The 27,075-nt window shown below is 36.5% G+C and overlaps 2 protein-coding genes across 3 annotated transcripts in view; both read left to right on the top strand.

Annotated features, from left to right (window-relative positions):
* The window catches only part of LOC110377171 (progestin and adipoQ receptor family member 4), a 73,264-nt gene extending 67,898 nt beyond the window's left edge, over positions 1–5,366 (top strand). The window contains exons 5-6 of the mRNA XM_021335878.3: positions 4,538–4,678; positions 4,966–5,366. Coding sequence (XP_021191553.3) covers positions 4,538–4,678; positions 4,966–5,031 — 207 coding nt within the window. The 3' untranslated portion in view covers positions 5,032–5,366. The remainder of the gene's footprint in view (positions 1–4,537; positions 4,679–4,965) is intronic.
* An 8,561-nt stretch (positions 5,367–13,927) lies between these two features.
* Positions 13,928–25,121, top strand: LOC110377165 (scolexin B). 2 transcript variants are annotated; one of them, XM_021335873.3, is made up of 6 exons: positions 13,928–14,088; positions 18,309–18,471; positions 22,655–22,808; positions 23,472–23,624; positions 24,252–24,389; positions 24,816–25,121. In XM_021335873.3, the coding sequence occupies exons 1-6, from the start codon at positions 13,989–13,991 to the stop codon at positions 24,972–24,974; spliced, it is 867 nt and encodes a 288-aa protein (XP_021191548.2). In that variant the 5' UTR covers positions 13,928–13,988; the 3' UTR covers positions 24,975–25,121. The 2 variants fall into 2 exon arrangements, with proteins under 2 accessions (XP_021191548.2, XP_021191547.3); XM_021335872.3 differs by lacking the exon at positions 13,928–14,088 and adding an exon at positions 14,623–14,774.
* The last annotated feature ends 1,954 nt before the right edge of the window (positions 25,122–27,075 follow it).

Genomic DNA, 27,075 nt, shown 5'->3' with positions numbered 1-27,075 from the left:
TCGTGTTCTAAAAGTCGCAGAGACTTGCAATAAATGTCAGACACTCCGACGTTGTAACCCTAGCTTACAATTTCAATGTTTTGTTTTTCTATTGAAAAAAATTAGACCAAGCGTACCTACCCTTTAACTTATATCCAATTTTAATCGCAATTTATTCGAAGAAATTGTGATACCAAGGGTTTCTAAATAAATGACAACTTGGATGAAACATCGTAATACTATTCAAGATGTTGCTGATGTAGGAAAATCTAATTTATTTGGGATACAGGATCACTCGTCCTACTTACTTAGAACAACCTGTTAGTGGCTTTTAGATATATCCAGTATCAGACTTAAGTAACGGAAAAACTGTCAGGAAAGATAAATAGGTTTAAACAAATAAAAGTTGACATTTCATGAAAATAAATGTATTTTTCCACGGTCAGTTTGTTTATTAGTGGCAACACTGAAAGTGTGGCCGTAACGATAATATAATTGTTTATTGATTGTTCCGTTGCGCCTAAGGAACGGAAAGAAACACGCGATCTATCAACTCGATTCTAATGCTTTTTTATACCTAATGCATTAGCTTGGTATTGTTAATTTCTATGAACAAGTAAATATAATAGTACCTAGGGTTTTCTTATCTAAAATGCACGTTTTATACCAATTACACGAATACATAGTTTGTGCCGCATTTTATTGTAATTTATAACACACGACCGTGATTAATTATGAATTGAAAAAACTAAAACGTTTTAATTTGCTGTACCTAAATCAAAATGAAACTAATTCAAATGCCTTCACTGGAAATCTACAGAAAGGAAACTTATTTTGAAACTGGTCAAAAACAAAACACAAACTATTGTTTTGTGCCAAAACAAACGCAGCTTAGAAAATCGTCATTAAGTAATTGAGGAAAATACGACTATTCCGCTATGTTGACGAATTCGCAAAAACTCGTGTTTGTCCCTCTTATATAATCAGCGTAATGTTCTTATGAGAATTTAGACCTCACTGGGAGGAGCAAGGAAGTGAAAGATGGATCGGTATACAAAGATTAATTGCAGTTATGTATCCGAGTAATTATACTATCATGGTTATCGAACTAATTCCATATTTAGGTATATTCAGAAATTCGAATGACAGGTAGGTATGTATATTTTTCGAGCCAATATATATGTCTACCTATCATAAACTCGACTCTTAGATAATCTACCTATTGAGTGCCTACCTACATATACCCCGGTATTTCCAGTTCCCCAAACATCATGGAAACTGTTAAATCAATACCACAACCTTTGCCTACATGCTAAGAAACTACTGACACACAAATAATTACTGACATAGTTACATAGTTATAGCTGAGCTCGTGGAACAAGCGCAGGCCCTTCCATCCCTTTCAATACGACACAATGCCGCTGGAACTCTGCCAAATGACTCCCGGTTCCGTACTTTGTAACCAATATAAATGGCCCAAAGCAAGATAATCGTTCCCCCAAAATGTGCTTAAAACTTAGCTCTTTTGTTTTATATAACCCAATTTCTATCGATTAGTAATATAATGAAAATTGGAAGATTTAATTGAATATCAGAAAAGGGTACAAAGATTACAAATCCGTTGATTTAATTCTTTTGAGCCGTTCAATTACATTTTATAGGCAGATTAAAAAATTTCAATCAAAAATCATCTTTTAGTCGTCACTTTCACAATCTGCACGGCTATGGGAACATTTATCAAGACTCCGAACATAATTGAAGAATATGTAGGCATTTAAGCAAAAAAATCACACACGTGTGGCAAGACAGCTGACAACTCGTTTTTCAAATAGGTATCGGTTTTCACGAAATTGTAAGACTTCACTTAATTAAAGTACAGATGTAAAAAAATATCGAGATTCTTTTTATTACTTTTTTATATGTGACGCTAGTTTATTTTTCACTTAGAGACGGAATGGAGACTACGGAAGCGACAAATGGAAATCCTGAACACATTAAGTCTTTGTGTGCGAACATACACTTACTAAAGTATTATATTTCGTCGACGATGTTGAACACATTATGGTCTGGGTAATGGATACCGCATGTTACCGGTGTGGGGAGATGGATGACTGTTTGACTGATCATGACTTCTCATTTATGAAGTTGAACATCTTCTAGGTACTAGAGACTTACTCAGAGCAAGTTGAGACGTACAATCGTTTGGTTATAACAAATGTTAACACTCTTGTACCTTGGGTGCCTTCTCTAACTCATCTACTACGTCTGACTAACAATAAGTACATATAATAAAGCCTATTTTAAGACTCCATTTAGAATTTATACTTAATAACAAAACTACGTGAGTCAAATGTAAGTGAGCTATTAAATGAGATAAGATAAAGTCGACTTCCTTTACCTACCTGTGGTCATTACCTGCCTCAATTTTCCTTATCACGTATTTTAAAATAAATGTAAACCGCAAATGTTATCTTCAAATGAAAAAAGGTAGCTTAAGTGTGTGGTAGATACGTAGATATATTCTAGAGTTTGTGGGAGATTTTATGAAATAAATGAAAATAAAGAAGTTAGCAAAGAAGACATATTGAAATTAATGTTCGAAAACGATATCTTATCGCAATTAATTCAGGTCATTAGTTTTCCTCTCTATTAAAATAATGATTTTTTGATTGTCGTTTCTAGTACATAGTTCTTTCTTTGTAAGTATTTACCAGTGGTCCCGCCTCCAAGCCATTGGCCCATTACACAATCTGGAACTTTGCCAGCTTATAATCCATAACATAAGAGTTTCTGGGTTAAAGTGAAACGAAATTGTATTTTTGTAACATACATACAAGCAGATAGTATGTCCGTATAACCTCATAAGCCATTAACCGAACCGAATACAATTACATAGCTTATCCTCCACTCAAAATATGTAGTACAATGACCGCTCCGATTAGTTGTTATAATTTCCCAAGGGAATCACCATGAACTCATCATTAGCACGATTACCTACTACATAATTTCTTTCCCCATTTACGATGTGACATTGACAAGCGTCAACGCTTAAAATGATAGCTTAGTCAAGAGGTTAAAACCTTAAGAAGTTGGTAACCCTTGGTAATGATGCAACTTATGCAATTAAAAAAGCGACTTACTAAGCGATGCCAGATGTGAAAAGGTGTTCCACCATGATCTGGTTTTTTCAGATTAGATGAAAGACTAGTCAATGAATTAAGATGAGTTTAAAGCGAAGATATATCGATGCATTTGACATTTTCCGATCACAACAAAATCCGGACTAATAGGGATTCGTCTCTTCCGATAAGCCGACTTAGGCTCTTTTAACAACACAAACAAACATCAACTCAAGAACTCCATTCTCATATGAAACTACAACAATTTTTCATAAATAATATCGTGGAAGCAATCCCTTACGCTGACGGGTGGGCTGTAATAGGATCGCAATGCGTAAAGCGATTACACAGCTCGTTAGCTACAAATGAGCCCGGCCCCGTACGGCTTCAGTTATGAAGATGCACAATTAACTTACTCCCGGTTCTCGGTAAACTAACATTCATTCAATTATATTAGGTCAACGTTATCTTTGTACCGTAGGTACCTACACCTCTCGGTTGCGGAGTCTTGTTTGGTCTTTCGTTGTAGGTTTTGCTAACATTCGTCAACATTGTGTTTGACTAGATTTTTACTTGAAAGGAAGTTTTGGCAGCAATAGTGTAGTTTTTATTATCTTTGTCTGGGTCCTGTTTCATGAATAATGGTGCGTGGGAGGCTCATCTCCTTACGTGGTTTAAGTGTGAAAAAAAGATAAATATTATATTTTTGAGTTCTTCATTTCGCAGTCTCCTTAAGCCCCCTGACCTCATTTGAGACCCTTGACCCTTTTGAGTCTTGAGCACCCCTTGGGTACTGCATCTGCCCCATTGGGAACCCATCGTAAATATGGCCAACAAGAGGGCTTAGAGACGAGGGATTTTAATATGAAATATTACTAGCGATTTGTCCCTTACGATCCAACCGGTATTTACCTTATGTATATCTGACATAATATAGAATGACATAAGTATAATATGGTGGCATGATGATGGAAAAACCTGCTTTAATTGCACTAGTGTTTATATAAATTTTAATCACATGTATTTTGCTCATAAGTAACGCACGATTTACTTTTATAATTGTCGACCGAACGTCATCATCTGCACGGTTCCTCATTTTCCTCAAGGAAAATAACTTAGATTGATGATATCTGAAATCTATGCAAAAAGTCACAATCACAATTCGAGACGAATAAATAAATCTGCCGACACTGCTGCCTCCAAGTCCATAACAAATTACCAAAATTGTATCTTCTTTAAATGGATCAAGCCTGACCTAAGCCTTGAAAATAAGATCAATTCAAACTGTGCTTTATAATTCTGATTTATCTCTTCTTCCCTAGTCTTCGGTCGTCGGTCTTCTTCCCTATTTTGTACCGACTTCCCAACAGGGAGGTATTTTGTCTTTGTTACAATCAACACTGGCAGAAGAATTTCACAAGGCTACTTAAATATTCCAGGACGCCGTATCCCTGGGCGGCGGCGTGATCGGGGCCATGCACATTCCGGAGAAGTGGTTCCCGGGCACGGTGGACCGCTGCCTCAACTCGCACAACATCATGCATGTGCTGGTCGTGCTGGCCGTCTACTCCATGCACCAGGTGAGACATCGCGGTTGGCTTTGATAGACCTAATGTTGAGAAAATCTTATGCATTGCTAAATGCTCTATTTACGTTCTTAGTATGGATAAGGTACACCCGGGGCAGCGGGATTATTCGAAAGAGTTACAGTGGCCCTGATAGATAAAGGGCTTGAGGAGGAACATGGTGGATCAGTAAGAGAGTGATACTCACGCTGCACCCACGTCTTAGATAGGGTCACATATATTGTTATATCTCAGAGTCCTCTAGATCTAAGAGTCTAAACCCAGGTTTCGGTTACTTCCAGGTAACAACGCGCGACATAGAGTGGATGTCTCGCGTGGACTGCCGCGCGCCGCTGCGCACTCTCTGACGGCCCGCGCGCGCCTCTCCGCGCCGCGCCGCGCCCGCGCCGCCTCGCCGCTCATCGCCTCCGTCTACTCACCTCTACTCACTTCTACTGAACTCACGCACGCTATGTTAAGGCTTCCTAAGCTGTTCGGACTTCCACAACTGTCATTGTACAACCGTAAGACCAAACGAGTGGACTATTCTTTAATGATATTCATAAAATCGGGTTTTAACAACCAATTTCGGTTTTATTTGCCAAAATTATGCAAATAAATTGTCCAAATAATACTTTGTTATAAAAGTTTAAACAGGATTTAATAACGCAGTAACTTCAGTTGCGTTTATAATAAAATAAAATAAAAAACAATTTGTCAAATTAAAACATGACAAAAAATACTAAAACTTATAAGAAAAATAATAAATTATAATAATCTTCTTCTATGATTTATATCGCCAGTAATGAATTCAGGCTACAAGCATACAGAACGCCTGAAGCGAATCATCTTTTGTCACAACTCTCCACAACTTGGCTCAAACAAAATCATTAGGAAGTCTTAAAAAGTCGTAACCTACAAAATGTCGAGCGTCTTTGTCGGATAACGGTCTGTCTTCCCAAGTGTTGCGTTAAGGTCGGCTGTAAAGATATCGTAAGTAATCCTCCAGATATGTCTTCGCGAAATTATGCATTATTTTCCGAACGGGGAAATTCTGTTCTCAGAAGCACGGTAGTTTAAGTAACTTGGACATCTGATTGATTAGATGCCAAAATAATATGTGCGAGAATTCTTCCTAATAATATAGTTATCATTTGGTCTTATGGAAATGGCTGTATCTTAGTCAATAAAGTAGCATGTAGCGTGTTCACGTAGCAGGCATACGTGACACGTATGGCAGACATATCTACCCCTGCTATAACGAGGCTCACACAACTATCTCTGACGTTATTCCAGTAAAAGTAATTTCTCAAAGTGATGTCCACTATCCAAATGATGTATGATGCGATAGTCACGGGTCAGTCATGTCAACTGCTGAACGCTCCGAATAATATTTTTTTATGTCAATAACAACGACGATGTACTTAACTATAGGTACAGAAAGACCTTGTACTACATACATTTATATAGTTGACAACACGTAATCAATATAAATCTGTGAACTTCTTCAAATACTACATATTTGGAAACAACTGCGTCATTTTGTAAGACGGTTGGAAAATCCGATATGAAAACTGCAGATTCTAATAAAAACAAAACAACACCTTCTTGCTACAATCTACAAATAATTGTACGAAAAAACAGGGGGAAAACATAAAAACCGCTTTACATAATGACAGCGAGATAACAAATGTTGTTGAAAACAAATGAACTCGTTAGTGACAATATCGCGGCCTACACATAATAGTATTAAATTAATACGAGTCATCATTATGATTGAAGAGAAACCTTATAATATACCACACGATGGACGAAAAGCCATTTAACAATAACTAGGTAACTACACTAGATCAGTTATTAATAGTTAAAATAATTAGCTCGATAAGTTATCGAATGTAATAGCAGTTATTTTAAACGAAACGAACACTTCAAATCTTAGTAAGCTTATAAGAATAGTTAAATTATTGTATTGGATTATTACACACGTTTTTTATAGATTAGGATAATAAGAAGTTGGATTTGCGTAATCGCTTTTGAATTTGCGATGGGTATGTGGAGTCTACTGAAGTAGAAGAAATGCTGGGGCGCCCGGGAGTGGGTTCTATTTGAAAAGTCACGTGGCAATGTTTTCACACTTTCTCGGAATACGTTTACACAATTAATGAACTCTCAACATTTTTTTTATATTTGTTGCTGGAATATTAACAGTTGAATCTCGTGCTCTAGTCATTATTATTTAGCAACCCTTACGAGATAAGCGCTTGCTGTAAGAAATGTGGCGTCCACTCCCCGCTGCCCCCACACCGTTCCTTCAATCTAGTCTATACTTCGGTTTTTATATATTTCTAACTACATTCCTACTTGTATGATACAAATTATCTTAAATCTCCCTTTCATCCTTGAAAATTTGAATCTCAAGTTAAATTTTTGCTATATTGTGGTCATCATGTGAATAGTGAAAATGACAATTGATTGTAACTAATACATATATTGTTGAGAAAGCTTTGTTTTTCCCGATTATGAGGTTCCATAACGAGTTTTTTGAAATAGGATCGTTTGACACAGCAAATAATGAATTTTCAATTATTCCGGGAACGATAGTATTTCATGAAACACGTACAAACCTCGTATAGGTAAAATATACTATAGTTAAATATTTCAATGATATAGTCAATTTATTTATTAAACATATCAATTTTAAAAAAATTGTCTCACGTTAATTTCTCTATGTTTTTAGTAAATCTTATTAAATCAACAGTTGCAATGAACCGGCCGTAAAATTTATTATGCAATGTCTTCGTAAAATAAAAATACGAATATCGAAATAATGGGTATTAACTGAATATGGATTTACTATCGGATGATGTAGTATCAGGTAAATAATAAACAGCATTGTTTGTGTGTATTGTTATTTACCTCACACAGTCACGTTTAAAATGGCCGGACCGCTGTATGAGTCATGAGAATAACAACGCTATAACCTATGCACCTCTTGGAGATAACTTATAAAACTATCAACACATTTTTACTTTGAATTCGCCTTTAACGATGATGGTGAGTCCTTGCCATTCCAGGCATCATTCACAGTTCACTGCGGCTGTCAACAGTCTTACGGCAAACGAAGATGGCATTTCAGTTAACTTTTGTGGCTTTATTAACTACAGGAACTCAAAACCAATTCCCCATAGCTGAAACAGATAAGATTATCGCTTAAATCTAAGTTCAGCCCTTTTTGTGAATGTAATTATGTATGTAACTAGCTGAAAAACTTGTCACAATACCCATACTTGCCAAGTTTAACTATTTTGTTTTATCTTTTGTGTATAATACATAAAGGTTTTCTGAAATGCTCGTTTCTAGAAGTAACTAAGTGCGACAAGTATTTAAATTATCACCACTATAAAATCAAATAGTAGTAAAATCTTAACAGATGCGGTAACGTATTGTACATCTATCATTTTCTATAGTTCCACTTGACCATGTTTTTAGTGTTATTTCTTTATATCGTTACTTGTGATCTACTGTCAGTGACCAATCGTTGGTATATTTTTATATTCTCGGTGTTGTGTGCTTCGCAGCTTGTATACAAAGGCATCGCGAGTGAACTTGGATCCTACTCTCTAGGTACACACCTCTCTTAGTCAGTTCGATAGTTTAATTATAACAACTAGTGGTAAACGTAGCGACAGTAGTTAGGTAGTTTACGAGCAATAAATAGACGACAATTGTTACGAAATTTGACAAAAGTAGTCGAGTAACCGTTCAACATGAAACGATTGCAGACAATTTTACACAATAATTGTTGATGAAAATTTTTAACGCATCTTTTTGATGGCTTTAATGTTCTACTTTTGTCAAAGTTCTATTGTTTTAATTAATTATTTATTAAACGAAGTAGTGTTTTAGACGAAACGAAGTGTACTTGAGGTTTTTTACTAGTGGTTGTCGACGAGACACTGCCGATGTCTCCTGAGCGCGCCCGAGCGCTGCTCCACAGACACTCGCTCTCCGACACTGTTCATCAACTAATTAAACTCAGTATTTTAATTTATATTTTTGGAAAACGATATTTCATCTAGGCACATACCTATTTACAATATCACAAAGATTATTTTTCTGTAAAATTACTTACATCAAAAGAATAGATAAAGGCTTCACAAATATTTCGAAACGAATTGAATTGATTGTACAGATGTTATTTTGTCTTAAGGTAGAATTCCGAGGATAGCGGCTACGACAGCCGCGCGCGGCTTACGACAGTCGTCGGCCGCGCGCGACAATAGTCAACCTATGAAAATGTATGGCGCCGCTGCCGAGGCCCGCGACAGTCGCGCGCGGTCGACGAATTTCGTAAGCCGCGCGCGGCATTGTCTTGAAATTAGTAGATTGTGTTCGTCCGTTCCCGTTAGTCGAAGTGCTAATTGATATCCTTGAAGAAGAGGAGGATGACGTGCTGCTGTGGCTGTATAATGAAAATAGATTACCAATCGACACTATCTTTAAAAAGTAGAAATGAAGAAGGATACTACCAAATACTGATTCAAAAGCATTTGTGTTGTAATGAAAACAAAAGGAAGTTTTGCCGACTAAAAAAAAAACAATTCAATTCTGGTTTTACTAAGATTCTATAGATGTTATTAAGCGCTAGACCATGTTGAGATGCGTACGGCCGCGCGCGGCTTACGAAATTCGTCGGCCGCGCGCGACTGTCGCGGACCTCGGCAGCGGCGCCATACATTTTCATAGGTTGACTATTGTCGCGCGCGGCCGGCGACTGTCGTAGGCCGCGCGCGGTTACGTCAGCCGCGACCCACGGAATTCTACCTTTAGCGGTCAAATTAGTTTGTTGAATATTTGACATGTTAATATTAAGTATAATATTATTTGTAACTGTTTATTTGCCTAAATACCAATTATTTACACGGAGTATATGAATTACTGGAATCACGTTTTATATTATAGTTATTTAGGTGTGCGAGTTGAGGCATGAGTCGCCCTTGTAATAACTGTGTAAGAATTAATTAAGTGACTATGGGTAAGTACGCGGCTGTGCCGTGGAGGGGAAGAGGGGGCGGACATAGTTGATGCACATAGCTTTCCAAGTTAGACGAATGAAGAGGAGCTTTATATCCGTGGCTACGAGTAGCTCGACACCCTATGTTATTATTTATTGAGAACGCAATAATTTATCTCACTTGTAATTAAGTTATAATAATTTTGTAGTTGTATCTTTAGCGTTTGAAGATGTTGGACATTCCTGATTTTGTAGTCATTTAAGAGGAAAATAATCTCACGTTAATTTGTAAGAGTTATCGTCTCTAGGTGATAATGATGAGCAATATGACAGTATTTAATACTACATAACATAATGATTATTATGATTGTTTACGAGGTTACTTTGACAACCAATGTTACGCGTATTTGCACTTATCTTGGAATTATTCATAGTAATTGACGATTATTGATCAAAATTCTCAAGCTGTAGACGTTGAAGAGATTATTAAAGTTTATTTGAATTCATTTCATGTTTTTCTTCGGTACCCTATTGTCAACAAAACCCTTAAAATAGGACAAACCCTCATTCTACTCTTTACTTAATATATAAATATAGTTTTTTATGACACAGTTTGATGCGGAACTTGAAAAACAATTGGTAATTAGACTAAACATTAGCAACTAAGATAACACGAGGTCAAATAACTGCGAAGTCAAGGGCTCCCTTGAACCCTGAGGAGATTAATCAGAATCACCAGTTTTATAGCTATTGTAATTCCACAATCTATAATATAAAAATGAATCGCAAAATGTGTTGGTAAGCGCATAACTCAACAACGCCTGGACTAATTTGGCTAATTCTTTTTTTGTTGTGTTTATTATTGTCAGGAGAAGGTTCTTATGAAAAAAAAAATATAGGGTAAAGTAGAGAAGTCAGTTGACGAGAGCGAAGCCGCGGGCAAAAGCTAGCTTAAAATAAATTATAGTATTAAATTATATTCTTGCATTCACTCAGCTCTGCATTAAAGTTACACATTTAATAAGTTGTGTGAATTATATCTGGTCTTGTTACTTTTATATTGCCTTAATTTGCTTAATAGGTAAAGGACTATTCAGTCGATTTGATTTTAAAGCAATTATTTTGTGCGTTGAAAATCCCCTGCCACAAATGGGAGGAAAATAGGGCCTAGGTCGGGGTACTTCGATCCATTAAGCCTTAAACTACTAATGACCTGTTCTCTTGCCACAAGGACATCTTCCATTAATTCTCGAGAAGTAAATTATATTAAAATATACATTCTTCATATATTAAATTATTAATGTTTAATCGTAACCTTAGGACTTTCCCGGCGGTAAGCGTGAGAGCTTCGCTGACGTAGGCATGTGCGAAAAGACCTTAATCAATCTTTTCCTTAATAATGTGGGAATTTCTAAAGGAACCGAAGAAAGGTCGTCATCTTTTACCCAAAAAAAACCCTTAATTAATGGTTAGTTATTCAGCTATAACTCTGGTTCGAGATATTAGACAGCAAATCTAACAAAAAACAGTCGGAGACGATGAGTAGCACTGTGGCTAATAATGTTATGAATCATCGATATTCGTAGGATTCTTTCACTTACATGTCCTTGGTGGCTGTTTATTCCCCAAACACACAGAACTTCAATTCCTTCTAGATCCTTTCCTTACAGTCTACAGAGTATGACGTAATACGCCAAATTCAAATGTATTTACCTAGTGTTTTTTTAACCACCATTTCCAGCAAACGAAGCAGGTAACTTTTCCTTTTGGATTTACCCATAAGCGACTTTTAAAAATAAAATATATTATTCATCTTATATCCGATAACAAAGTAAGTGAGAAAAAAGGTATCAAGTCGATCGATTAGGCACGCTACTGATGTTTTGAAAAACAATTAATATTATCTTACAACTCAAGTGAATAATTAACTTTTCCTAACTTCAACAAACCGCGTAGTAGCTACGGATTCTATAACCTTGAGCGGTGGGATTTTAAAAACCGTGAATGGTGGTGTTATCAAACAGAGCACTAGTTTGAGTGAAACTATTAAAAACTTAACATACCAAACACCTAATACTAGTACCAATCTTTTCTTTGCCATCGCGGCACCATACTTCGTTAATATATGAAGATCTGATGAATGATTGTTTCTTTAAAATGGCAATACCAGATTCTTGCACCATGGCTCAAGGAGCGGGTAAAGCCAGGTCGTGTAGAGCTACCGTCCACTCGGACTTTGACCACAGATTAATATAATAGTTTGCTTTGATGTGAAGTATCGCTGCGTTTCCGCAGACTTATCCTACAGGCACTGTTATGATCCGCCATTGTCATAACACAATACGAACTTAACCTATTTAGACGTGATAATAATATTTTCCCTTAGATAAAAATAAACAACAGGAAGGATAATATAAAAAAAATCCCTAGTACCTATGTGATGACATTTTCTTATCATGTTGACGAAATAAAAATATTGAAGAATAGGTTTTGAATAGGTTTATGCAAATCGTGTTAGATTTTCAAAACGTGTAAAACTGCTAAAGTATCTACTTATGATAGGAAAAAAAACATTTTCGCCTTGATGACTTGTTTTTAATTTAGTGGTTTTTTTAGGTTTATTCCTGATAATTGGTTACAACTTAAATGAGGTAGTCCCACCTTCTTACTGTTCTGAATATCAAGAAGTTAAAAGTGTAGAACAGGGATTTGTCATGAACAGATCTAGATCTACTCGTCATCTACCATCATATACATATTACACAATACTGCAACAAAGGTGTTCTTGTATTTACCTACCTGCAGATAAAAATAAACTGCGTGCGTGATGAAAAAATCGATGCCACCCGCATCTGCTTAAGCTTTATCTATTCATACAAAGCGTCCAATGGCAAGGTGAAGATTTTCGTCAATTTGTTGACGTCAATGATCCCTTATACTCACTATATCACCCACTACTTTCGAGAAAGATCTGGGTCTCAAAGTCTGAAAAGACTTACCGGAATAGTGCTAAAAGTAAGGCAAATGACAGACACTTAACCAACCACTTACAAGCTTTCTGATGACAGAAGGACTGTGATGTCTTCACATTAACAGTCTAAGAACCCTGGTCAAATCGTGGAGCTAAGCTGAGCCCCATTGATAAACTAAACTATATGTGTAACTTAAAAATGTACAAGTTAACTTACTTCCACCAACAGTTTCACCCTCGTCACTTCGCGCACACGGATTAAAAGTAGCCGTCAGTCGTCCTCGACAAATTAGCTTTCTTCACTGAAAGATATTTTCAAATACCCTACCTACATGTTCCTGAGATTAGGGATTCTTGAAAACGAACTTCAGCTGCGTTTCAACTAAACAGAAAGGCAGGTGAAAAGCTGTGACAAATAATATGTTCGATTACATTGACAACAATCAATAATGTACTTTTTATTTTTGCTTTGTTTATACATAGTAGTGCATTTATGTACATATTTACATGACGTAAAAAAAAGCCTTATTTATACATATATACAACTAAAAAATGGCATCAATAATTATGTCATGTATAAGCACTGAAGGACAATCATTTAATCAAAGATTTTTTTTTTAACTAAAAATGGGTATTTCTCAGCGTTACACAGCCCCTTATAACCTGGTAATTTTAATGAGGAAAAATGTCAATAAAATGTATTTCTCCTAGAAACCCTTATCTGAGTGACAAAGCTCCGGTTATTTCTTCTGATTAAGCAAGTGCAACTGTGCAATAATATGCAGGAAGGTTATCATGAAAGATTTAAATTAGTAAATGTTATTTAACTTAAAATAAATATGATCACACATTTTTTCCTGTCATCAATTAAGTTGTTGTGAATAAAGGTGTAGATGCCTAACTCCTGTTTAACTAAGCTGGATCTTGCGACACTCAGTTGATGGCTTATTTAGAAATTAAATAGAATGTTAAGTACTGTCAAACTTACAAAATACAAAAAAAAAAACCTATACTTAGTGAAGTGTTAAATCCCATTAATCCTGAAACGTTTTTTGCGATGTAAATGGGTAAATCAGCAAGATCTGGGATGAAATAAATTAAAAAATTAAGTTTATCACAAAAGTAAGTAACTTGAAGTATATTTTCGAAGATTTTATTTTATCTAACTCCAACGAAATCTAACCACATCAGCATCCCATTGATCACGGCACATGACCACACAGACCCACTAACATAATAGGCTAACTAATAAAGATTACCCTACGTCAGTTTGCTTGCTGTGGAGTAAGTAACGATTGATATAAAGTGCGACGGCTGCGCGTACGCGTCAAACCGCCACGATGTTCGCGAGTAAGTTGGCTGTGTGCTCTGCGCTTGCAATCCTCGCGGTCGCTCACGCCGCCCCCGGAGGTAACGACATACAGAAAATCGTTAAAGCACGTGAGTGTACATATTTTTTTACTAAATAGAATTAAGAAAATTAAGTGCTTATTCTAGACATATTTAAAAATACCTATATTAAATTATTCCCCTGTCTTATTACTGTGCAAAATGATGAGTGTTTGATAAAATTTGGTTTGATATTTTGTTAGGAAGAGAGTTAATTAATACATTAAGTGATTGAATCGGATTTATAATTTAATTCTAGTGGATTTATGTAGTAAGTACAGTGGTGTAAAACCATTTCTTTCTCAAATCAAACAAACAACCTTTCTTAAACATCTATAAACAAAAAATATGAAAGAATATTTGTTGGTGGTATTAAAAATATTACTTATTGATCTTAAATTGCAAATGGGAATACCAAGATGATTAAAAATAAATCGTTTGTTTACACACTGTTTCATAAAACCCGGCTTTTCCGAGATTAATAACTCGACAAATGAAAAGCGCTCGATAAAATTTAGCCGCGGTTATTAGTTAACATTCGAGATAATGCGATAAAAATGTTTGATTGCATATCAGTTCACTCGCTTTCTTTGAAAATAACAACGTGTATTAAAAATATTGTGATCATTTATTTTTAAAGCTAAGTTTAATTTGTAAAATGCATTGTCCAAACAATCGTGTTTTGTTATTTTTTCAATTGTTTTTGTCCGTAAATCAGAGCTCTTCGGTCTATCATTGTGAGTAAGTAATTAGTTAAAAAACATTAAATAGTGGGAGGTAGAATAAAAACAATATTGACATTGACTGTTTTCGTGCACACTCCATTCATGGAATCTTGAAAACATATTAGAACAAATCTTAGCAGGTTATCTAACTATGACCACTATGACTCATAAACAGTGTACATTTACAGTAAGATTTTCACAATGACACATTTTATCAACAAGGTTTACTCCGGTTTTACTGGCGTCGAACCCAATTATAGCATCACAAAACAAAATTAAAAAATAATAAGTACTTATTAGCTGACAAAAACAACGTAAATTGGCTCAAAACATATCGATAACCTATGCATACTTCCTTAAAAAACGCCTTATATGATACATAGAGGTCACGGTCAATGTTAAGAATAAACTGTTGATATAAAATTTGATGAAGGAATCATGATAGGGATGTTTGCACTAAGACTGATAGTTTACAATTTAGTATATTGTGTAAATTAAGGTACAGAAGGTCAAATTGACCATTATTTCAGCGAGGACATGAAGCAGAGCATTTATAATAGATCGTCAGCTGAACATATACATGTCAATGATATCTATATTCAAACCACAGTTGTAAACTATAAAAATAATCTTCCTACAATAACTGCTTTGCTATAGAAATATTATGAATAGAAAATGATTGATTTCATATCTTATTGAATTGTTGATGGACTATACAAAAATATAAACTAAAATAACAAACATGTTTAACGAGCTCTAAAAGGATTTACAAACGTTAATTAATTATCAAGCTCATATTTTTTATTTATCAAAACACCCATACAATATCGTTTTGTACCCCAGTAATCATGCTCTTGAAAACATATCAGTAATATATTCTTAGACCTACTAACCTAAAGATATTGTTATTGACTTATAAATTATCTGTGCCATTGTTTTCAAATATCGTCATTTTTTTTTTACTTTACATTATGAATTAAAGATCAATTTTGGTATTGTTTTATAATCTGATGAATTTTAAATGAAACCGTTTGTCTTTAGTTAGATATAGTTTAAAACTAGTTCAGACATAACACAATACCCTCTTGACCGATTAATGGTAACATCTGATTACCGTGTATAGAATTTGAGTGCCGTTATCAACAATAACCCGGATACCATGTTGTATTGTAGTGAAATACCCAACTTAGAAAGTTCTTCCTATTAATTGTATCTGCACATACCTCTGGCTTCTAGGGAAGTTAAACTAATTCTTGGGGTTATTTAAACCATCCCAATTCCCTACTCAACTGTACATTAAACATAGTATTATGAAACAAACATATAGGATATAGGGTAAATAAATAAATAACCCTTAGTAGTGAGGTTTAGGTTTTTGCAAGACATTCCTAAAAATTTAAATAATTAAATCTTAGGAAGCTAAATTAGTTATGTGCTATGGATAAATTTGGAACAATTTGAAACAGTATCCATATACTTAATTATTTACTCGTAGGTACCCTCAGCTACAATAAAAGCCTACCCGGAAAAACGACTACAAAACAACTCATAAAAAAATCCCATTAACTACTTGCTTTGATCAATCAAAGTAAGTACATAGTTGTTTACAATGAAAATACGATATTATCTGTATCACGTATTCAGAGGCTATCAACTGAATCGAATTCAGTTTCCCATCGATGTTACATAATTGCTCCGACATGGCTTGCCAACAATCGCTCTGCTTGCGTTCCGAGCAATTTGTATCGCTCACTCGTACTCAACATTCGTAGAAATGGGAAAAACTGCGGTTTTTCTTTCAGTTAATACTATTAGTTTGTAGCAGGTGCATAATTATAGTACCTACGTATCTAGTAGCAATTACAATTTTCCTAATTGATGTCATTAGTGTATGATATTTCTTAGACCTGTTTTTTTATTTCTATTGTTGTTAATCGATTAACATAGTATGGAAATTCACCTGCATACTGCATGCATCATTCATTATACGCATTAGTTAATATGTATAAATAATAGCTTATAGGCATTTATAATTTTTTTATCAAGCAAGGATAATGTAGTTTTCCTGTAAGAACCTACAATTTTCTATTCCTACAATGAATGCAGTAGACTGTTTTTTTTTGCGAACAGAATTGTCTAATAGCGCTTTAAGCTGTAAATTCGCTTGCCTCTTATTCAAAGAAGCATCTCTAAGTTCCTAGTTGATTAGTTCTGTTGACAACAATCGTGGCGCAGGCACTTATAAGAAGGGAACATCCATACGTTGGTAGGGCTGCCCTACAAACCAGCCCCTTAAAGAAAAAATAATATCCACCACACGTAGATATAAAGTTCCACCGCCATGAAACGAAATTAGAAATAAAATGAAAATGCATCGAAACCCGTCGCGTAGTTGAAAGATCTAAGCGTAGGTACATAGGGGACAGACACTCAGCGAGAAGCTACTTTGTTTTATACCATATCTACTATTGATGCATTAATAATTTACAACGTTTAGTTAGATGTCTGCAATGTTGCGTTGCATAAATAAATAATGCCGTATTGTTTCGAATTAATACGCTTACCGCGAAGAACTGTTCGCTTCTCGTTGGTACATTACCTAGACATATATCTTAGGTAGGGCTGCCATTTCGAATTTTGCGAAACCCGGACAAATATTTAAAAAACCCGGACATTTGGCGTAAATCGCATTTTTACCCCGGACGAGTCGGAATTTTTTTTAACAAAACAAGACCTAGTTTTTAATATTACTATTACTACTATTATATACTTAAATTCAATGAGGTGCTTCCTTACATGTAACGTCAGGGCCATATCTAGCTCAAGTAGTAGGTACCTAGTATTGAAAGATTATGACTTAATATTTCGAAGCTCATAAATAAGAAAGCTCATATGGAAACTAGGAATTAGCTTCTTGTTAGTAATAGGACTTAAAACGGCGCTACCTTTTTGATAGGTTACTTGATGGTGATTAGGCACTAAAGCACCTAAACTTGTATAATAAAAAAAATCCGAAAAGTGAAGCAACCGCGAGCGAAGCGACCGCATTTTTTTTTGAATATTTTGAATTTAAAGTAGCTAAACGTAAAAAAATAGTGTCAAGAAAGGAAGCCGCGAGCGAATCGAGCGCGAAAATTTTTGAGTTTTGAGACACTTCGACTTCTGCAGTCTGTGTGTCGATTGTAGTTCAACTCGTAAAAAAAATGTCCGGGTTTTCCCCGGACACTTCTTGAAACCCCGCCCGGACGTCCCCCGGACGGCCTCCAAACGAGGACAAATCCGGGGAAACCCGGACGGATGGCAGCCCTAATCTTAGGTGGCATTTTAATTCAGATTTATAGTATAGAGTTAATAAATAAATCAAATGCATGATATAAGTACACATGTAAACCAGACAATCCTTATTGAATCAAAGTCCAAATTAACGATCTAGCACAAAGATTCATCATTATGTTCTTTTGGGACTGCAATTTCATAGTATTAAATAGGTACATATACCGTATTCGTAACTTACATGACGACTGATTTCCACAAATTTATTTCCAGCCAATGTGCCAACGAAAGCCGAAGGAGACGCGGCCCCGAAGGCGGTCTCCCCAGCGGTTCCTCCGAAGCCAGTGAACGAGAGGTTCCCTCATGCCGTACTCTTCGGAGGCACCTGCGGCGGGACCATCATCAGCCCCACATGGATCCTCACTGCTGGCCATTGGTAAACATCCACCTCCTCATATGGTTGCCTTCACGAAAAAGGCGTACACGTAGGCGAGCTATATCAGTCTTCTGGCTTTATTTATTCAAAACAAAAATGAGATCACGATCATTATTCAAAAACCATTTTAAGAAATGTTTAGAACACATTTTGGACAAAAAACCTAACCTTCGTGGCTTACGGCATCTTAAAATTGTATGTTTATGTTTTGAACAATTAACAGTCCGTTTATGGTCAAATTACCTGTGACCAAAGTTTTTGCGATTTTCCTTATGTTATTTAGTTCGAACATCTCACGGATGTTTAGATTGGAGACTAGGTGAGACTAAGGACAAATCAAGTTCACTATTTAATTAAATATTGGATTAGAAAATATCTGAATTGACGAATTTGGTTGGTCCAAGTCATTAAACATAGTACTAGTGTTTAGTTTCATCAATAAGCAAGTTTTTTTCAAAATCAAAATCTTTTTAGTTCACATAGGCCTTTGCCGGCTCCTATGAAACGTCACACTGTTTGCACGGTTCCAAAAAGTTGGTTTGCAATAGTAGGTAACTGCCTGTAAGGTCACATGTCATCCAAAAACAGTCTACCTACCTATATGCTGATGGATAGGTACCTACAGGCCTTCCCTAATGCAGATATGCCATTTTGCTCGTAGAATTTATAATTCTGATAAGCATAAGGAAAAGGCTTGAATTTTACCTATTTATTTCTGCGCGTCTGCTATCCTCGTCGTACTGATGTCCTATGTAAACACTGGTCAATAAGTAGGTACTGTCACTAGCATTTATTAATAGAAAGTTGAGGAAACCAAATCAGTAGGCTTTGGTCATTCCGTGTCACTCTCTCATTAGTCCAGTAGCTAATTGCCATAAATAGACAATAAACGTTGTAGTAACATAATTATAGTAATTTAATGATGAGGGCACAAAATCAAATAACCAGTACATCCATTTCCATATCTGACAGTTGCTGATCCGCGTAATCTATAATGCAAAGTTTCGTCAACCATTACTGAAACTTCTCTAAGAACATCTATTTTGTATATCCTTGTGAAATTAGCTCTGTCTGTGAGTATTTCTGTATCATTTGAAGCCTATGAAAGACGTAGGGGACGAAGGCAAAACACCTAGAAGGGACGAGATAAAGGCACTAATACGCCGCAAAATAAAAAAATAATATCTTGTATCTTTTATCAATGTCTGTCTTTATTCTCATATCGCGCGAGTTAGACAACCTTAGCATCTTCTACGTAAATCCATGACCCCTTCAATGCGAACCGTTATCATTCCAAGATTTGACGTAACAATCATCGTGTGAAGGTTACGTCGTAACAATATGGCAACTTTTTATTTTACACCAAAAAAAATATAAGTACATGTTTTTATTAATGAAGCTGTTTTTGATAGGCCTATAATGATGCATCTTCGTATCATACCTTCCAGGAGGTAAATAATATATTATTAATGATGAATTGATGACTCATTAAAAGGGCTGATTACCTATCATAGGATGCTAACAATGGATAATGCAAATATTGTTTTTCCACAATAGGTGCCTGTTAGGATTACCTATAGGCGTTTGTTTGAAGAACTCATTTTATTGGAAATACATGACCTGATATTTTCAAATGCCGTCAGGACGTTGTGAAAAAGCCAAGAACTTGTCTTTTGTCTTTCAGTTGTAGTCATATAACTTGAAAACATGTTGGGACTTACTACTAGACGCTTCATAGCTGTAGCTTGTATTCGTTCATAACTTGTAGGAAAGTATATTACCAAACATAATCCTTTTACTCATATTGTTCCGGTTCAGTGTCAAAATTTCATAAAATATGGGTTACAAGGTCGTCTTCTTCAATAATGACATTCAATAACTTTCATTTAAACAAAGTTCTTGGAGAGCCCAGCTTACGGACTGGTTTATTTGTTCCTCTTGCGTGAATACGTCCCACGCGATAACAAGATCGATGTCGAACCGGCGCACACGCATGCATAACAAAACATCTGGGTTTTCCTTGTTCGTCATGTTCAACGCTGCGCATATCGACCAACTTATTACCACTGTTATATGTATACAGTACAATATGTCGATAAACCAGAACCTACGTGACAAGATCGTTAAATCTCTTAACGAAGCGATACAGTTTTGTTTGAAAACAGTCATCCTCCGAGCCTTTTTCCCAAACTATGTTGGGGTCGGCTTCCAGTCTAACCGGATTCAGCTGAGTACCAGTGCTTTACAAGAAGCGACTGCCTATCTGACCTCCTCAACCCAGTTACCCGGGCAACCTATCGGGTTATCGGCACCAGTCTAACCAAGGGGTATCCCCCTTGGTTAGACTGGTGTCAGACTTACTGGCTTCTGACTACCCGTAACGACTGCCAACGATGTTCAATGACAGCCGGGACCTACAGTTTAACGTGCCATCCGAAACACAGTCATTGGTGTCTAAGATATCCTTAGAAAGTACATACAAACTTAGAAAAGTTGCATTGGTACTTGCCTGACCTGGAATCGAACCCGCGCCCTCATACTCGAGAGGTCGGTTCTTTGCCCACTAGGCCACCACGACCCCTTTGTTTGAAAACAGTAAATCATTAAAACGCCTACAAAGGATAGTCTAGGTACCTACAAGGAGCGCTTTTTTATTCCAAGTAGGCACAGCATATTTACAAAATCCAGACCAACAGGAAGTAAGGGTGTAAAAGGTGGTTATTTAATGTTATCCTTTAACAACTAGTTATATAAATATACAAATAACTTCAGAGTGCCTTAAGTATGCAGGTAGTTACTTTAATGCTCTATCGATGTTTAGCAACTTAATCGCAGGATGTCTTTATCACCCAAAACCAGACCGCGCCACCTAAATCAGCAATTTGAAATGCAAATGCAAACAAAACCAATTTAAACGAAACTGGTTTAATTTCCTCGCATCATGGGTCTATTAGTGATACGTCGGCATGATTAATAAGAATACTTTCGAGTTAAGCGTATTTCCTTTTCTTGTAAGAAATTCTTGTCAACTAATAATTGCAAAGCTTAAAATAAAACTTTCCGGTTCACAACTTCATTTGACAAAAACTCTGAATGTAAAGGCTCATTCAATAATCAAAGGTAAAAATTGTTGAATTTGATAATGACACAACAATAGAATATAATATAGCTATTGTACATTTTCGCTCGTTACATAATAATCTTTATTTAAAAATTGGCATACGTTAAGGCGTTTAGTGTTTTCCAATAACATTATGGTTGGATGTTAATTTATAATATTTATCATTGTACCGTGACACTAGATAACCTCGGGACAGACACGTGAAGTTTTGACATTGACCACCGATATTTTTTATCCTACGTCGCAAAACTGGGATACGAAATGAATGCGTAACTATTTTTGATTGTGGCGTTAACATCATTCATCATTTCAAGTGACTAAACGCAGTTCAATGGTTCGATTCTTAGTATCTCAAAAGATAAATAATATTTAATACTGACTCCAAGATTTTGTCACTAACAAATTCGTGAATAAACGACACTACGTGACTCTGTAAGACAAATACCTGATATTTGTGTGCATCCTCAGGTACATCCAGTATCATCGAAAAAACTGCGGTGTTTGCCAAGGAACCATACTGGGACCATATTTTCGCTTAACGAAGTTCTTAGTCGAACAAACTATTTTCTATCTATCTTGCTATCTGGTCGTTATTTCAATTATAATCAAATGCAATTTGATTTTATTGTACCCAATTATTAGGTAAGGTATAATTTGTTGTATTCTATTAAGTCTGGACCTATCAAATTAAATGTGCTGTCAGCCGGAACTAGACAATTTTACTAAGACTACAATAGCTTTGTTAGGCAATCAAACAGCATCCATGAAATTAATTTAATTATTCTGTCCCTGAACTTGCCGTGCCATTTAGGTATTGGCTAAAACTTATGACTCATGCATATAGATATTCGTGCAATAAAATAAATTAAAATATAATCAATTAAAACCATGTAGGTACTAGAAAAAAGTACCATACCCAAATCCATACCTTCAAAAAGAAAGATGTGCAATTATCATTGAATTCTCCTACTTTTTATTAAGTTGCTATGAAGATTGGTTGATGCTGATGATGATCTTTAATGAATTTTTGGTGTAATTTACAAGTGAAACCTTTACTTCCAGCACCCTGTTCACTGGTGGACGGTACATCCTGGCAGGCACGAACAACACTGAGAACGAGAGCGGAGTGACGCGCCACGTGAAGAGGCAGGTCATCCACCCCCTATTCAGTGTGGGACCCTACTGGCTGGACGCCGATGAGTTCAACCTCAAGCAGGTAATAACCGCACTTGAAAGCAGTTTCACTTTAACCTCAAGAAAAATTACCTAATGCCCTTACTTATGCCATGTAGTGAAAATATAATCCTCCTTCCATAAATTCTATTCACGAGTTAGACAAAATGGGGGAAAGAAAAACCTTTATGGCACTAGCTGCAAGCTACTTTGTTCTCGAGACAATTCACATTCCAATTCCAACAGACACTGACAAATATAGTTTCAAGAAATATTTGTATGCTGGGACTATTAAGAGACAAAAGACCAACGTACCTAAGGAGGAAAACAAAGGACCCACATTTATATGCAACTAATGACAATGTTTTTACTGAAACCTCGAAATAAACAAAGCTATAGTTGAATCAGTCGAGCATAATGAGTCAGAAATAAAATCCACAAGTCACCACGTTGTATTTAATCAGAATTATACGATGTTTACAAAGAAAGAGCTCACCTACTGGCCTTTCTTGTGAAATAATTTTGGCACATTTCCGTGACAATAATTACGGAAACCTTTACACAAAGAACAATGGTTAGGTTTATTAGCATCGCTCTCATTTTCCTTCTAATACATTAAACATGATGACAGCATGTCAAGGTGAGGCGACACTTGCATTAATGATTGCTTCAACAAATGTTCTTTATCGACAACTTGTGACTCCAGGTGGCTGCCCGCTGGGACTTCTTGCTGGCTGAGCTGAGCGAGCCGCTGCCGCTGGACGGCAAGGTGATGGCTGCTGCCAAGCTGGACGACCAGCCCAGTCTGCCTGTCGGACTCAAAGTCGGCTACGGCGGCTACGGCACTGACCACTTCGGAGTAAGTTCACCTTTCTATAAATACCTCGTTAAAACAATTGAAACGAATACCGAATGAATGTGGTATTTCCATTGCGTAGTTAGGACTACAACTCGTACTTAAATAATGTTTTATTTAAAAATGCCAAATGCCAATGCAAGAATATTTCATGTACCTAGGTAGGAATGCGCACGATTACACCTTGGGTATTATTTGCCAGAGTCACCAAAACTGATGAACACTAATATTGCAACCGAATCCTAGAAAATCAAGAGACCGTGATAATTTCTTCTTTTTTGATAGTTACAACAATCGCGGTCGCAACCATGCCTTTCATTTGTATCGACCCAATACAATCAATTGTTGCTTGTGATACTGATTCACTGCTCAATCTTTCTTGTCCATAGCTAAATCAGTTCCAAAACAGATTTGGTTTAACCGTTGATACACATGATTGACACACATTGAATCCCAACTAAAGCACTTGAAAGTAATTTAATGTCGAAACACTTTCTTCAGTTCCGTAGTATAACCCGATCTGCAAGGTGAAAGGAAGTCTGAAGTCTGAAATCCGAAATCAAATTGAAAGAAATTGTATACTCCGCTATTTGTAATCTTTAACATTCCTAACGTTCATCTTCTCTTCAGGGCACCATGCGCAGCGAGATGCACGGGATGGAACTGGCCGTTGAGAGTGACGAGGTGTGCTCCACTCTGGAGCAGTACAACAGCCAGGACATGCTGTGCGTCAAGGGACTCCCACCACGATTTGACTCTGCTTGCAATGTAAGTACGCACTAGACGTGTTTTTTTAACTAAAGTTACTACTTACACTCACTAGAAGTTAAGTTACCCATCTCGATAGCATAACAAATAACCGGTATCAACCGATCATTTAATTCTTTTGCGTGTGGATAAAAGAGTATAATAACAAATGTCCCACATGAAATGGCCCTGAGAAGCTGTTTCAATCATAGCGTGACAAAAGGTCAACTTCAATTTATACAGCTGGTTTTTCCACTGCATCCAATTTTAACACACGTGGAAGGGAATTTACCGATTTCCAAAATATTCAATTGTGATCTAATTGCAGAATATAATTTGAGATTCCTACATTACCTAAATTAGGTATCAGATATGATTCGCCGCAGCGACAGTCGGTTATGTTACGTTAGTATTGAAATGCTAAAAACAATTATTTTGTGTTTCTAGGGTGACAGCGGCAGCGGTCTGGTCGACGAGACCGGCCGCGTGATCGGCGTCGCCTCGTGGGTCGAGAACGATGCACACAGCTGTTCCAACGGAGCCCTCGTGGTCTTCTCCAGGGTTGCTAGTGTACGCGACTGGATCAAGAAAGTCACCAACATCTAAGACAGCCCCCAGAAAGCAATATTATATACGTACAACATCACATTAAGAAACATGTTGACTAGTCAAGTAGTTCTCCAAAGAATTTAATATTTATGTAAGCATGTGATAATTTACATATAATTCCAAAATGAAATTATGGACATGTTTGAGTTTACGCAAATCGTCGAAGTTAAGAGCTATGTAGACTTATTACGTACTTAGAATTTTTAGAGATTCGATTAAAGTACAAAGTTTTACGTGGACTGGTTGTGATATTGTTTATCAGTTAGACGGTTTAGCAAAATATTAGACTTAACATAATTTGTTATAAAATCTTTGTGACCATATTTTTATAAATAAAAGTGCCTACTTAAGTATTAATGCTTAATCATTCTCTCCCAAATTCTACCCTGCATCAATCTCGTCGATTAAAAAGTTAACATTAGTAATACTGACTACTACTAATTGTCGTAGGTATATTATCTTAATTAAATCGGCTGTTTCTTACCAGGGTCAAAGGCCCTCCCCAAGACGTTCAGAAGTCTGAGAGGCCAACATATGGCTGGTAATTATACATCAGTGGGTGCCTGCTCGACTTAAGGATACAGTGAGCTCGTTTTGCGTGAATCTGATTGTCAATAATAATTAACAAAATGTAGGGTAGCTGTTTGTAACTAATATATCAAGACGACCAACACCTTAGTCTGCCCGTGACCATGGATGCTGTAAAGGATCCGAAACGTCGGGATTAAATAATATAATATAACCGCGATAAAATCCGTAAAAGTAGTTTTATTTAAATGTCTAATATTCGCGTAAGTGTCAGAAATCAAGACCTGCTGATTTTACTGGCACTAACAGCAGCTATCACATGGAGATACAACGAACTTACATGACTTACATTCCTTCCCAACAAACTTAGCCAAGCATAAAAACCAGGGGCCCGATTCTCCTAATTTTACTTAAGCAACATACGATTCACGTTCGACTCGATTCGACTGAGATCCAATCCCGACTCGATTACGATTGAAGCGTATGTGGCATTCCGCTATTTTTTCTTTGAAATAAACGTTTTTATCCTTTTCTGTCATTCAATAATGAATCATTTCGTCTGCAAATGATTTACGATTGCAATTTGATTGTACAGCAAACTACCGTATAGACCAAAATCACCAAAATAGCAGACCAATCGCACACCGATCAAATGTCAATCGAATACGATTGGTCTTTTATTAGTAGCAGAATGCCCGATATGGTTAAAACTGCTATTGCGATCATATTGCGATTCGATTTCTATTCGATTTTGACATTATTAACTTAGGAGAATCGGGCCCCAGTAAACCACTGCCGACAATTGATTTGCTCGTGACGTCTTTGTTTAGGGATCTATCAGGGAGCGGGTGACGTGGTCAAGCGGTCAGTTTTGCGTTCTTTGTGTCATTGTACGTTACATAGATAATATACTCACCCAGGAGGCATTCTGATCGCGTCGGTCAAATAGAAGTAGTAGTAGTAGAGCTCGAAGAACACTCGACCGCATGACAGCTCTCTGTCTGATATATCCCTTAGATAAGTAGGTTTGGGTAACATAACTCATACACATGGAGTACATACGTTTTCTTCCCTATATACAGGGCTTATTGCGCTTGATTAAATACAGTTGTATAATTAAATTCAGTCAAATTTTGTCGCATTTAGGAAGGTAGATTTCACTAAATCATTTAGAAACCTGGCCGCATGGCACGACACGCCAGCATAAATGACATTATCCGTCGTGCTCACCGCCGGAGTGCCAGCCGTTTTAGAACCCAAAGGCTTAAGCTTTGGTTTCCTAGGAAAGCGGTGCCGTCATATAGCGGCCGTAATACAGCGGTGAATGACGTCTCTAGAACGTTGTCTATGTAAACGAAATGGGGCGGTTTCCTAGAGAGCGGTAACTGACACCGTAACTTCAAAAAGCGGTGCCGCCATTTGCATGACGGCCGTCTTGAGGGTGTCAGATAGTTTGGTGAACGTTTTATTGAAAGCGGTGAAGCTTTTTTAATCCGTATTTGTGTTTTTTTTTTCGGAACAACGTCAAAAATGAGTTCCAACTCTTGGAGCAGCGAGGACGACGAAATTT

Source organism: Helicoverpa armigera, chromosome 14 (assembly GCF_030705265.1).
Source record: "Helicoverpa armigera isolate CAAS_96S chromosome 14, ASM3070526v1, whole genome shotgun sequence".
NCBI classification, from domain to species: domain Eukaryota; kingdom Metazoa; phylum Arthropoda; class Insecta; order Lepidoptera; family Noctuidae; genus Helicoverpa; species Helicoverpa armigera.
This window is presented reverse-complemented; position numbering and strand designations above follow the sequence as displayed.